Source organism: Lissotriton vulgaris, chromosome 12, assembly GCF_964263255.1.
Source record: "Lissotriton vulgaris chromosome 12, aLisVul1.2, whole genome shotgun sequence".
Classification (NCBI taxonomy): domain Eukaryota; kingdom Metazoa; phylum Chordata; class Amphibia; order Caudata; family Salamandridae; genus Lissotriton; species Lissotriton vulgaris.
This window is the reverse complement of record NC_141700.1, coordinates 163470535-163484008: the sequence shown is the minus strand read 5'-3', so window position 1 is coordinate 163484008 and position 13474 is coordinate 163470535. Positions and strand designations below refer to the sequence as shown.

General features: G+C 42.4%; 1 protein-coding gene across 2 annotated transcripts in view; it reads right to left on the bottom strand.

The window, feature by feature from the left end:
- Positions 1–13474, bottom strand: part of GNAO1 (G protein subunit alpha o1) — a 687967-nt gene that overhangs the window by 104578 nt on the left and 569915 nt on the right. The window contains exon 7 of one of the 2 annotated variants that reach the window (XM_086947687.1): positions 6542–6695. The exons of the other annotated variant lie outside the window; for it this stretch is intronic. Within the exon in view, the coding sequence (XP_086803813.1) occupies positions 6542–6695 (154 nt within the window). The remainder of the gene's footprint in view (positions 1–6541; positions 6696–13474) is intronic. 2 annotated transcript variants of the gene reach the window in all.

Below are 13474 nucleotides of genomic sequence, written 5' to 3'. Positions count from 1 at the left end.
GAAAACCTATAAATATGCATGTGTAAGACCATGTTCCAGCTAATATTTAACAAACATATAGTCGATTTGGAACCATAGCTTTGGTATCCGATGCGTTTCTTGGTGCACATTTGCTAATTAAACATTTAAACTAAACATTCAATGTTCAAGTCAAACGGGCAAATGTTCTTTGGAATGAAGGCATCAGAGTGAAATAATTATGCATTGTAATGCCTTATATAACATGGAAAGCCACCATGTCTCAACAGTCCCATAAAAAAAAATGTAAGCGTCCGTTAAAACTATTATAGATGGAAACATGAGGGAGGACAATAATATTTCAAGCAATAAGACAAACCGGTTACAGTCTCTGCAAGAGTAGTGGCCTGCATGGACTACCGTTGTTATCCAAAGAAGAAAACAGAGTTGAGGAGTAAGGTAGAGAGCTTTGCTGTAGGGCAACAGAGCACTGCATTATAGGCAACAGAGCATAACACAGTTGACAGCAGTGCCCTACATCACAGCCAGTTCCACCCTGCATTGTCAACAGTGATGCACTAATTGTGGAGTGCGCAGTTTTTTATTGTGTATGGTAGTGCACAGCACTGTGAAAAACTGGCATTCATTGTGGGTTCTGGGTATTTCAGGCAGTGGCACTTTGTGTATTGAAACAGTCCATCTGTAGCGAGTACTATGTACAGTCATTCTTGGAGTAAAATGGTATGCTATACTCCCAATAATGCCTCCCTGTGGTCTGGTGACTAGAAAGCGTTTTACTGTGGATACTGTGTTGAGGATTCAACAGCGGCCAGATCCCTTTGTATGTTATGCTGTAGCATCCTTTTTATGGGCGGCGGTAGCCTTAGATGTTTTAATACTTGTTTTACTTTGGTTGTCATTTTGAACATATCAATGTAAAATTTACTTTTTTTTAAATGATGTAGGTTTTTACAAGGATTTCAATGGACATCTCTTTTGTACACAGCTGGAAATGTTATTGGGCAGTGCTAATGTTGATTTGGAGAGTTTACTGTGGATTGACAGAGGTGGATGGTATTGTTGACAGCTGTGTGCAGAGTAGAGGGTTGTAAAATAGAGTGAAGACCTGTACTGAGGCCAGTGAAGAGCTCCCCTGTGGACAGTATGATTCCCTGTTGTGAACAGTAAAGCACCACACTGTGAGAAGTACACTGTGGACCAACGAGCACTTCAAGCTGCAACAGATGAGAGCAGAAGTGGAAGATTGTGTATGGGTGTTTATTCAAAGTGAGTTTATGATACACCCAGCCATTTTGGACCCATGTGAGGAGTGCTTCAATAATCAAATGACATTCCACAAGTGGTATCCCAGAGAGCCATTATGGGGCCAGCAGATTTATTGTAATGCAGATTAGAGAGAAATCTTCTTGGCTTCTTTGTAGCGTTTGATAACCCAACGTCTGATGGAGATTAAATGGATATGTGGTATTGTTCCTATAAAAGGCCTGAAAAAGCCATAGGTGAACAGACTAAAAGAAGCAAAAAATGAGAAAGCATGTCCGTGTTGTGGAAAACACACTGGATAGAACTGGTAAATCCAATACCTGTCCTCATTTCAGATGTACTTTCGCATTGAAACGCTATGAACCAGTTTGAAGTTAAATGTCTCTTAGTGTTGGAAGGAAGGGGAACTGACCTCACCACTCACTGCCCTCTTATTGAGGACTAATAGAATACCTAGTGTGTGTGTATACAGAGATCAGCTACAACAACACGCTGCCTCCTGCACTCATGCTCAAGAATGAATAAGGCATCAAGTGTGTGCCAAGGGTACCAGTAGAAATGCAAGAATACGTTTATACTGCTGTGGACTTTCCCGCCTTACTCAAACTTCCACAAGTAGGAGGTGATTTCAGTCTGAGAATCTGGGTCTAGAATTAATGGAGAAAGTTACTGACCAGGGCCACCAGTCTATAACAGGGAGAACATTCACAGAGACGTCAATGTATTCAAAGGTGGGCTTTATCTCCTGACCAAGATGAGAGGTCAGTTGTAGCTGCAACACACTCATTGACTGCCTTTGGATCTGCAATAAAACAGGAGGAGATCTGGTGCAGAACCGTGTGAAGTCACCACGGAAATGAGAATCAATGGGTCTAAACTCAACATTAGTATCAATCTCAAATGAGCTTTCCAAGAATGAATTTCCTTATTTAATGTCGAAGATGGTTCACATGAATAAATATTAATGGACCTCGGCGGTACAGAACACTCCTACAATCTGGTCTATGCCTAAGGTACTAGTTACTTAACACACATTGGTATTATTATTGTAGGGTATCAGCGATTTCTTCACCCTCAACATGTGTCGGATGAAAGCTGTGCATGGTCTTATTAACAATAATCTAAGAAGTGCTAGATGTATATATCACATTGATAAGTATGCTGCTACTGCAAGTAACACCATGCCCCAAAATAATGAAATTGCATGTTCCTATTGATAACACGAGTGATGGCTTAAATCTTAACCTCATAAGTGCTGCGCCTAGTCCAACGGCCGACAGCATCACTACCTCGGGAGTGCTGCCGTCGGACGTTCAACTGCACCTGCGCAATGGAACGTTCAGCACTGGAGCTGGACGTTCCATAGCTGCTAAGGTGTTAAATGTTATTGAGGATGGTCACAGCAGGCTGGGTAAGCAGTGAATATTGTATAACGAGCTTAAAGTGGGTAACGGTGGTGTGCAATGTATTCCTTATAATGTGTACCGTTCGTCAAATATACCAGTGTACAGGAATGGATTACTATGTACAGATTATTGATTAAATTCACGTATCTTTCAGAGTTATGATCACAATGTAACTTGTGTGACTAGCAGCAGGAAGCAGGACTGTAGATATTGGATCAGTCCAGTCACACATCTCTTTGGTGCAGTGAGGTCCCCATGCCAAAAGAAAGTGGCATTTAAATGACTGGCTACACTTTGTTGTTCAAATGATGGCACTTAAAGTACCCTAGATCCCAGTTCTGCATCCGAAGTAGACACAGCCATGTACGAATGGACCTCTCCAATAGGCCTAATGAGGCTGAAAGACATGGGAGTTGCTATTGTTCCTCTGTAGTGGATACTTGTTCTAGAAAGCCAAGCTAGAGTGCTTGTTTGGGGTCTAAAACTAATTTGCATATGGTTGGTCCTCCTCTTTAGAGGCCTAAGCAAGCTACAAAATGATGCAAATCAAAACTATTTACAGCCATTCCCATTGGTTTTGAAGTTTTGGCTTGGGGGAGGGGAGTGGCTTGACATCATTTAAGGAGGCGATTTCTCACTGTCTGGCTTCCCTTGCCCGTTCTCATGCCTGATGGTGGAGAAGTCTGGGCGGTGACAGTGAGAAAGGGCTACTGAAGAGCACATTGTGCAATGACATTGAGGGGAGTGATAATTTGTTCCATGGCATTAAATAGTAGAGCCTCCGTGGAGTGAAAGAGACCTAGCCATGTGCATCGCAGACTGGCATACACTGCCTGGACTCTCATGATGGAGATGGGCAAAGAGGAATGACTGGTGAAATGGAGGGCCTTAACCAGGCTCTGCTGACAGCGAGAGACAGCGTTTCTTCTGATGCTCTAGTCAGAGTAAGCAGACCCTCCCCAATCCTCTAGTCCCCTGGTTTGGAGAATAGGGCTGTCACCACATGACAGTGCTGTTTGTTTGCTTCCTTGGCTAGCAAAGCCTAGAAGGAAGTTGAGATCTTGCGGGATATGCTCAGAAAGTGGCCTGTTGAGGACAGACTATTCCACTGAGCGAGGTCTAGAACAAAGGCCTGTAAAGAGAAGGGGACCTGAAAGCACTGTTGTACTGCAAAGAGCCTGACTTGGGCCCTGGTCTGCTATCTCTAAGTTCGATGATGAAGTGCAGCTGCCATCTAGAGGTCAGGCAAACTGGATCAGGAGAAACCCAACACAAGTATGGAAAGAAAACCGAGAAATATCCCAAGGAACAACAGGGAGATGGTGCCTCTCTGAAAAAGGCTGACTTTCTGTGGAGCTGGTGGTGTACAAAACTGCAGCCAAGGTTACCCTACCTAGCTGTCATTAAGGTGGAGGGCAGCAGCTAAAGTCAGTTAACCTAGCAGCTAATAATGCGGCGGATGGAGGGTGGGAAGTGAAGGGTAATCACAGATTCTGGGAAGGCGACAGTCTTAACGAGGTATAGCATAAAGGAAAGAGGCATCAAATGGCAGTTCTTTGCACCTAGACAGGGCAAGGAGAAATAGGACAGAGAAGCACCAGCATTCCACAAGCCCACATTGCTGGCCCTCGACACAGTCCATGAGGCACCAGGGAAAACAAAATTAACCATCAGAGGACTAGAAAATAAGTATGACAAAGTGATCAAAAAGTTGACAAGTTTAGAGGACAAATCCGAGAATATGGAGGCTGAGAGTCGTATGCAGACCAGACAACTTATAGAGATAATTTTTTTTTGAAAGTTTACTCCCTAATAAAAAAACACTAAGTTCCTTACTGCACATGTGGAATACCCAGAGAACTGCCCCCAAGCAGTTAGGGAGATGGTTCGGCAAGGTTGGTTGCACAATTCCTGCATCAGCTTCTTAACCTTCATGTAGAGGATGAGCTCCTGCATAATGATCGATGATATCCGAATGAAGGCTACAAACAACAAGTCCTTAAAATCAGGAGCACGCCCGACTCCAATTTATAAATTGACAAACACGAGGCAAGGAGAAAGACCATGGTGGAAGCATGGGATATGGTGGCTCTAATAAGACAGGCAAAGCATTGATATGTGCCCTACCTGGCCACTGAGACTATTCAAAAAGGGTGACAAGTACATTAAGAAGCCCTTCATGGAGAATGGGGTGTGGACAGAGGGATGCACCCGGAGCGGAGTATGTTTTAGGATGAGAGTGAACCTCTGTTTTGGACCAAGAGAGGACTCTGGGATTACTGACTCAATTATTTAAACAAAGCTTCTAGACAGATGTGATCTGTAGGCGTCTTAATCTGTTGTTATACGGAGTAAAAAGTATGGGGAAGGAAGATAAGTACATATCTGTAAAGGCTGAGATATCATTGTTTTTTCACAGTCGCATAGGTGAGGGTTAATCAAAGATCTAGGCATATATATAGTGCATTTTCAAGGATCCAAGGAAAATTAGTGAATATAATTAAGTGCAGAGTGTAATATGCTCCTTATCACCATTATTGAGTGTGAAAGGCATCACGGATCACACCATGATGCTTTTTCCATCCCTCAACAGTGGTAATAAATGGTATATTCCATTCTGCGCATCTGCGTATATGATTCAGGCTATGGTATTTTTTATGTTTTTAAAAAAAATATATTTAACCAAAGCAAGAATGTAAGGAGATAAAATGGAGTGATATGCTAAAATCATATTGAAGATGCCTTGTGACCATTGGGGGGAGTTGTTTTTATGTTCAAAGAAATTGTAAAATGCATAGGCTACAGCAGTTAATAGTGCTTTTCTTAAGTCAAGTTCGCTCTTCTGTAGCAATGAAGTGCACTTTGACCTTCCCACTAGTAATAAATGTCTGAATGTGAGTTTATTAGTGCAGTTTCTCTGAACATGTTATTTTATGTCTCTCTCTCTCTCTCTCTATATATATATATATATATATATATATATATCCACACTCCCCCGCCCCCCATTTCCCCCGCCCCCCATTGATTGATTTTTGGTTGACTGAGCTGCAGGTTATACTCCGAGTTGCAGGTTACTATCAAACAGTGCCTAGGGACTCTCGCTGATCGAGCCAACGGAAGGGAAAATACATATGGGGTTCCTAGTTTGATATGACCTAGGAATTCAAGGGGTCCACAACGGATGGGAGGGCAGGCAACCGTTGGGGAAGGGGGGCGGCCTAAGTGAAAAACGGTTTAGTAGGTGCTGGGCCTGCTACTATAATTACACACTATCCACAAATGATGGCATGATACACTACGAGGAGGAATTCCCAGTGGCTAAGATGCATAGGCTCAAGATTTTGAAACCATCCATTTTGGTTGTCGTACAAATGTACTGGGTCAATGGAAGATGGATAACCCACACTTCTTAAAACACTTGTAAATCTTATCCTAGATTTCAGTTTAACATTTCTTTTCCCTGTTTATTTTTTTCTTTTCTGAGTCCCTCTCTTACACAGTTTTTTAGCTGGTTGGAAAATCATGCCAAAATGAAAATCTCACCTTGTCTCTATTATCTAATTGTGCCTGTGTCACCCTGAGCATGTATGTATTTATGTTCATGGCTACATCATTTTAAGTCTAAAGTACGATGAGGTACAGCTGCATGAGAAATTTTACAACTTGGAATATTCAGTTTTTAGTGTTTCAATAACACAAAATTGTCATCTAGGCAAGTGCACTACGCTCAAAAATAGAATACCCTGATCCCTCATCGCAAAACCTACAACCTCGATTCTTGAGTGTTCTTTCTATTATTTCACTCGAGTTTAGACTTTGAGAAAAACTTGGCAATTTTGAGCCGTGGTGGCAACTTTGGAAATGATTTGAATTGGACCACTCCTTCCCATTACCTGAGTACTCGGGAAAGCAGAGAGTCAATGGCGATTTCTTAATTTTATCCTCAAATATGTCCTTCTTGTTTAGAAAGAGGATGATGGACGTTTCAGTGAACCACTTGTTGTTACAGATGCTGTCAAACAGCTTCAGTGACTCATGCATGCGATTCTGCAAGAGAAAGGAGAGAGAGCGCATCAAAAGATGGAGGGCGATGACCAACGCAAGCGCTTCTTACACATTTTTAAAGAGCTACTGGCAATAAACAAAGCAAATTAAAATGTCACCTATGGCTTGTACAGGCAAACATTTATAAATAAACATACCTATACGCATATACTAATAACTATAGACACAAAAGGCGCATACTCATTTATGAGAATATATGTCACACCGTTACATGGGAGGCATTAGGGGGTGATTATTAAAGATCAGCCAATACCAAGTTGGCCATTATGCGTCATATTAATCATGCACCATGCGTGTACTGGGATGCTACTCAGGCCTGGAGTGGTCTACAAGAGAAGAGGGGCATGCAGAATGTTCTACAAACTTTTAAGGTTTCCTCTTTTCGTGGCACACATTTGGTGGTGTACATTAACCAAGGACTGGTGACATCCCCAGGTTAATCCAGAGTTGGAAGCAGGCAGTAAAGTGACATCTACCAGATCATGACCTTGCCGTGAACTTTGCCAGTTTTTTTTTTAGTTTTATTTTAGTGTGCAGATTTATTTGAGTAAGAGTTGGCTCGAAAAGCAAACAGCCGATGAAAATACAGCAGAAAAGGCCAAAAGGTGGAACAGAAGCACAGAGATTACTGTACATGTTAGCAGACTAAATCCATCCATGTTAACTCATGCCTTTGAGAGCACAATAGCTTGTTTTGCAAAGAGCCACAGATTCAAATGCACATACAAGAGAGGCGAATTTTTTCCACAGTAGGACATGCAATGAAGCCAAAAGAGATGGAAGACACATACATAAGGAAAAGCCTTTGATAGGAAGTAGCATTTTCCACCCGCGTAGCAATGGGAGGAACTCAGCTCATGGCAAAGTCAACAGGCAGCGTCAAGATACTTTACTGCTTTCAACTCTTCACATTTTTGGTTCAAGAGAAGCTTCATACCTGCCAAATTTGGTGGGTCCCTCAAAATCGGGTCTTTTTTTGGCCTTGGTTTGTTAGGTAAGTTCGAACAGCAGAGGAGGAAAACTCGAGGAAGTGCTGGAGGCCTGGTGATGTTTGGAGAAAGAGGACAAGCCATGGTCCACGCCGGCCGCATGGCCACCTCTCAACCAGGAACGGGATAGGTGGAGAACAGGCAAGATGAGAGTACGATTCACACACCCACAAGAATCACTGGATTATCACAGGCATGTAGAGTTACACTATAGATTGTGTCTGGCGGTGCCACGCACGTGGTGCGGTACAGGAGTGTCAAAATGTAACAAAATACCCATGTGTTCTGCAAATCCTAGGGCCAGTTGTCTTGCTTATTCTTTGCATCTACATTAGGTCCATGTTCTCGGGAACATCACAAAAGCAGGGGAGTTAGGGACATGTGCACTGTTTAGAGGATGAGCTGCAACTGTATCAGGCAATACATTTAAGACTGGCAACCATGCGGAGAGCTCATTAGTAACATGTTCTTTTATGGTGTTTGCCCTGTTAACCTAGTGTTTCGTTTCTAGACTACTATGCGCATAAATTAAACAATTACAATCACCTAGGTGTTATTGCAAGCGCCCAACAATAATATATTTAACTTATTCAGCAAATTTACAAGAAAATACCCAGATACAGGCACATAACTCAATGGCCAGCCCTTCAACATACTCTACTATGGGCTTCATTCTGTATTCTGGAATGAAAGCAGGAGTAAACATCCTCTAAGCACTGTTTGCGCACATTACCTGGCACTTTTTGTGCCTTTCCAAGTTTTGCACAGTACAGTCAGGAATAATATGCAAACATAGTCTCTGCAACTATTAGTTTTTGGTGGGTATCCCCTTATTGCACATTTTCTCCAGGAAATTTTCTCTAGAGAGCCTCTGGAGTTAAGTGAGGAGGCAAAAACCTGGCACTAAAATAAATTTGCATGAACCTGTAATGTAAGTGAAGTATAAAATTGAAAGAAAAGGCTGTTTGTGCCTGGTTTCACACTTGCCATTTTTACTAATAATGTGACTGTGTGCTATAGAATAGCCAGAGGCAGCTCCTCCAGCTAAGGCGGAGGAGCGTCGCCCCACTGCTTTTCAGCAGAGCAAAAAACTAAGAATAAAATGATTGGTACATGAACTTAGCATGTTTTCCACCTGACAGTATTGCATAGCCTGGGTGGAGAACATGCACAGGCTCCCACTTCCTGTCTGAGCGCTGAAAAAGGCCGCCCAGACCAATCACAACACTGCTATCATGGTGCAGTTGCGTCATGATCGGCTAGGGGAGTCAGGAAGCCTGTTTGCTTCCAGTTTACAGAAAGGACGGAGGAGAGGAGGCGGCCGGCAGGCAGGTAAGTGATATTTTCTTCTTTTTTAAATCCTACCCCCCTCACCCACCCCCCCCGCCCTCACCCGTCTTCTACTGCCCCGGAGCAGCAGCCACTAAGAATAGCGATAGCAAATGTCCCTTAATCCCTGGCCACACAATTTATTCATTCATTTCATCTTATCTACGGCAATCACCATCCAAATCCATTTTTCAATTTGGACATCTTGATTATATGCCATTTTGGACCCAAGTCCATACCGCCACCTGTGGACAGTCGAGGTGGACATCACTAGAGGTATCACACCTTCTTGAAGGCAGTGTCTAGAGGGGGTGGCGTCATGGAGGGAGAAGAACAAAAGTCTACTGTCAGATATACATCTTTTTTATCCATATTCGTCTAATCTGTAGCCTTCAAAGCATTTTAGAAAAGCACCTCCTTCGTCAGGCTACAAGTTGAAGGAAAATGAATGGCTGTCCGGCTAATAACTTGTTTTAGAGAACAGTGGTCCCTATTTTGGAAGGAAAAATTGACAACCACAATAATCATACGCTTAAATAGATCGTATGTCTTTCGTCCAGCCGGACAAGAATGTATTTTTATATAAGTTCAGTTGATTGTGATTCAAAACATTAAATGACAAGTGGGCACAGCCGTGACCCACAGAACACAAGACAAACCAACGAAAAACAGAATGGCCAAAGGCAGGGTATAAGATGTGTCTGTTTGTTTGTAATCACTATGACAGACTTAAATATCCATTTTCACACCATTGATCATTACAATATTATAAAATCATATTGCATATGGTGCTTTTAGTGCCCGGCTAATAACAGCGCCAGCCAGGAATCATAATTACAGATCACAATAATGCTTACCTTTCTCCGTGCCAAATCGGCGGTCCTTTACAATTAAATCAGTTCAGGTGAAAAGAACAGATGATATAATGAGGCATTAATATTAGACACATGATATGTGATAATGATTCAAACATCTTTCGTGAAACACCTTTGCTAAAACCATACAGTTTCCTTGGAAACCCCAGGACTTTTATGACATTTTTTTGAGTTTCCCTAGAAATGAGTTTTATTTAACCTTAATTATCATATTAACTTCTCAGAACATGACTGAGGTGATTATTTTGCAAAGTCTACTCAGCATTATGGGTATGGTTTACCTGCAGGCAGGAGTCATGCCAGTCCAGGCTGCGAAAGCAGAACTTGGGTACCTCCTACCAAATGTTTGTGTAGACTCTTAAGTCTAACTGCAAGTGGATGTGTCAGGTAAAATCTAACAGCAAATTTTATATAAAGGGTAGACATTACTTTGTACTACATTTATCGTAAACTGGCTAATCACCAATTTTGTTATAACTTGCTAAAAATATGAGGCAAAGTTAGAGAGGAGGTTGGTCTGGGAGTTCAATATTTGGCAGGAAATTTGGGAAGCCGGATAACCACAATTTGTTTTGTATACAGTACGTTGTACTGCAAATCTGCTCTTTAAAAGTGATTTAAATAACAGGTGCTCCTAATATCCATGTCAGCAGTAGTTAATTTACCAATTTACTGATCGCAAAAGATGTAAGTGGCAAGCATTGACCCACTGCACCGTCTTGCAGCAGATGGGTGGGGTGGTCATTACTTGTTTTGAAGCTCCATGTACCTATGTCCTTGCACACCATCTTCTTTCCTTCTCATACTAGTATTAGTGTACTTAGTCTAGGCAATTACCCCACATAGTGCCAGACTCCAGGCATAGCAAACTAGAAAAAAACTGACCCCTAATGTCGAAATCTCATATAACTATTAAATATATATATCACTTAATACTGCTTAAACATGGCCAGCTCTTACTACGAGGTGTATGTTTAAGAAACACTGCACTTTCCTTAAACCAAAATTCTGTGGCATTTAAAAAAAAACTCAGTTCCTTTAACTTATTGTGAAATTAAATGTATTAACACTCAAGTCTTCACTCACTCAACACTATGTGCAGGGGCGGCTTTTCCGTTGGAGGGGAGGAGTGTTGCCCCACTTAAGTTACCCCCTAAAGAGCGAAAAATAAAATGGTAATACATTACCATTTTATTTTTCATCCTGAGCTTCAGGACGGGGGCGGGCCACTGCTGAATGTCAGCAGCAGGGAGTAGGGTGGTCTGTTCCTGCACTTTTCAAAATGTGTGTGTCTTTTTGGCAGACCGCCTTGCGATGGCCAGCCACACATGTGCACTTTGAAACCTCTAACCCAACTGTCTTAAGACAGCTGGGTCAGAGTAAGAGCAGGGCTCCAGTGTCCTTGGGGGCGGTGAGCGAGGCCGCTCCCTCTAATCAGGGTACTGCTCTCAAAGCGTGAGAGCAGCGCCAGGATTGGTGCCCGCACTGCAACATCCGGTTGCGGTTGAGAAGAGATCCGGAGCTGAAGGTGGAGGATGTTGGTTAACCCGTTTACCGCGTGGATATTGTTGGCGGTGCGGGTGTTCCACGGAGTGGGCGGGGCTGCGTCGGTCAACGGTCTTGCGCAGCACCCGGAAGGTAGTGCTCATGGCCGATGCAAGCACGGAACGGTTTAAGGTAAGTTTCTTTAAATTATTTAGTAAAAGGTTTGCGCACGGCTGCCCATTCACCCCCCTCTCCCTCTCCGTAGATGCCAGCCGCTACTGGCTATGTGAAAAGCAAGCTTACACCCAAGTCAGAAACCTTTAACAAACTTGATGTACTGTCTCTTTGTTTTATTCTAATTAATTTCATAACACACAAATCTGTATTCGGAGGCCTCCAATAATGAATAAGATGAAATAAATCATATGTGCTACAAAGTGATGACAACATACATATTAGAACTCTAAAATTCACAAACATACAGGATGGTGTCCTAATTTACTCCTCTGCCACCTTCCTAATAAGAGTTCTCAACCATACCCCATAAGAAGATCCACCACAATCTAAATTTGACAATAGGGTTGCTGAAATGATTGCCTGGTATCACAGTGTACATGTAAAATATCATCCAATGGAATGAACGGCCATTTATTACAGAAGGATTACAGGGCAGAAAGGAAGTATTATATAAAAAAAGAAAACATGCATTCCATGCGACAGGAGAAAGATGCCATAGCATCAGCTTACTAAACACAGGTCCATTTCTACCGTGTAGAAAAGATGCTGCAGCGCAGAAGAGCAGTGTGGTGGCCACCAGCGAATAGGATTACCACCCAGAGGTATGCTAATGAGCTTTGCATAATGGAGCCAATTAATTAGACTCTCTCCCTAGATGCAAAAACAGAATCTCTCAAGCTCACAACAGGTCAATATCACAAAAAAGTCTTGCAAAGTTCATGGAATATGAATTGGGATAGGGAGTTAGATGTGTGTGTGTGGAAATTAATGAGGGTGCAAAAGACAGTAAAGAGTGATTCACAGTGACTGAGCTCTTGAGTGTTTGACAAACTATATTGTGACTTAAAAACTAATATGAATCAGGGGCCAACAGATTCAACTCTCTCATAAAACTGAATATGCAGTGGTTTTTATAGGCATAGTAAGGACTTGAAGGACTGCTATCAACTCAATACAGGGTGCTTTAAGACTCTGGGTTTCTGAAAATGAACACTGGCACTGCAAGAGGCTAAGTGTGAAATAACCATACAAAGTTATCACTGTAGCTGGATAACAAAAGACCTGGGTTTAAAACAATAAGAAAGGCCAAGATGACCAGCTGTTTCTTTTGAAGTAACTCACAAGTATAAGCCTCTCTCCCATTTACTGTCCCAAGGGACAGGCCTAGAAAGAGATCCATCCCTCAATCTATGTTAAAAACTCATATTTCCTTACCATTAGATGCGGGAAGGAACAAGAGTTTGTCCTGGGACTGTATGACGCAAACCACCAGGAAGGGATGGGCCCTTTCCCCACCTAGACATCATAGCTGCTCTTTGATCCAATAGCTTCTTTTACAGTCAGTTTTAGAATCGGAGGGTCCTAGTATGTGGCAAAATGCCTGAGTCAGTTTTGAGCTAGGCTTAACTGCAAAAAAATATGCAAATTATTGAAAAGGCAGTGCAGGAAGTCTAGCTACAACCAGCTGACCTGAGAGTGAACTGGAGGCAGAGGGGAAAATAATCTCTTTTCCGGGTCTTATAAAGGGCAGATACCCTGCTTGGCTGTCTCACCATCGGGATGTTTGGGTGGGAAGTAGGAAGGAAGGAGTACCAGAAGGCAGACCGGGGGCCGTATTATGAACTGCAGCCCAAGAACAATGTCTCAACCGGTAAGCATTAAGGGGGACAATTACAAAGTGAGTATAAATCACTACAGTAGAATTTTACAGAAAGTACCCATTACACACAAGTGGTACAGAAAACAAAACTTTTTAAATCTGTACCGTTGACCACTTGATTATTTCTGCACTTTGTTATCCGCCGTTCACGCTGTTTTCTCATCCCTGTGTCACTGCGCCGTTCAC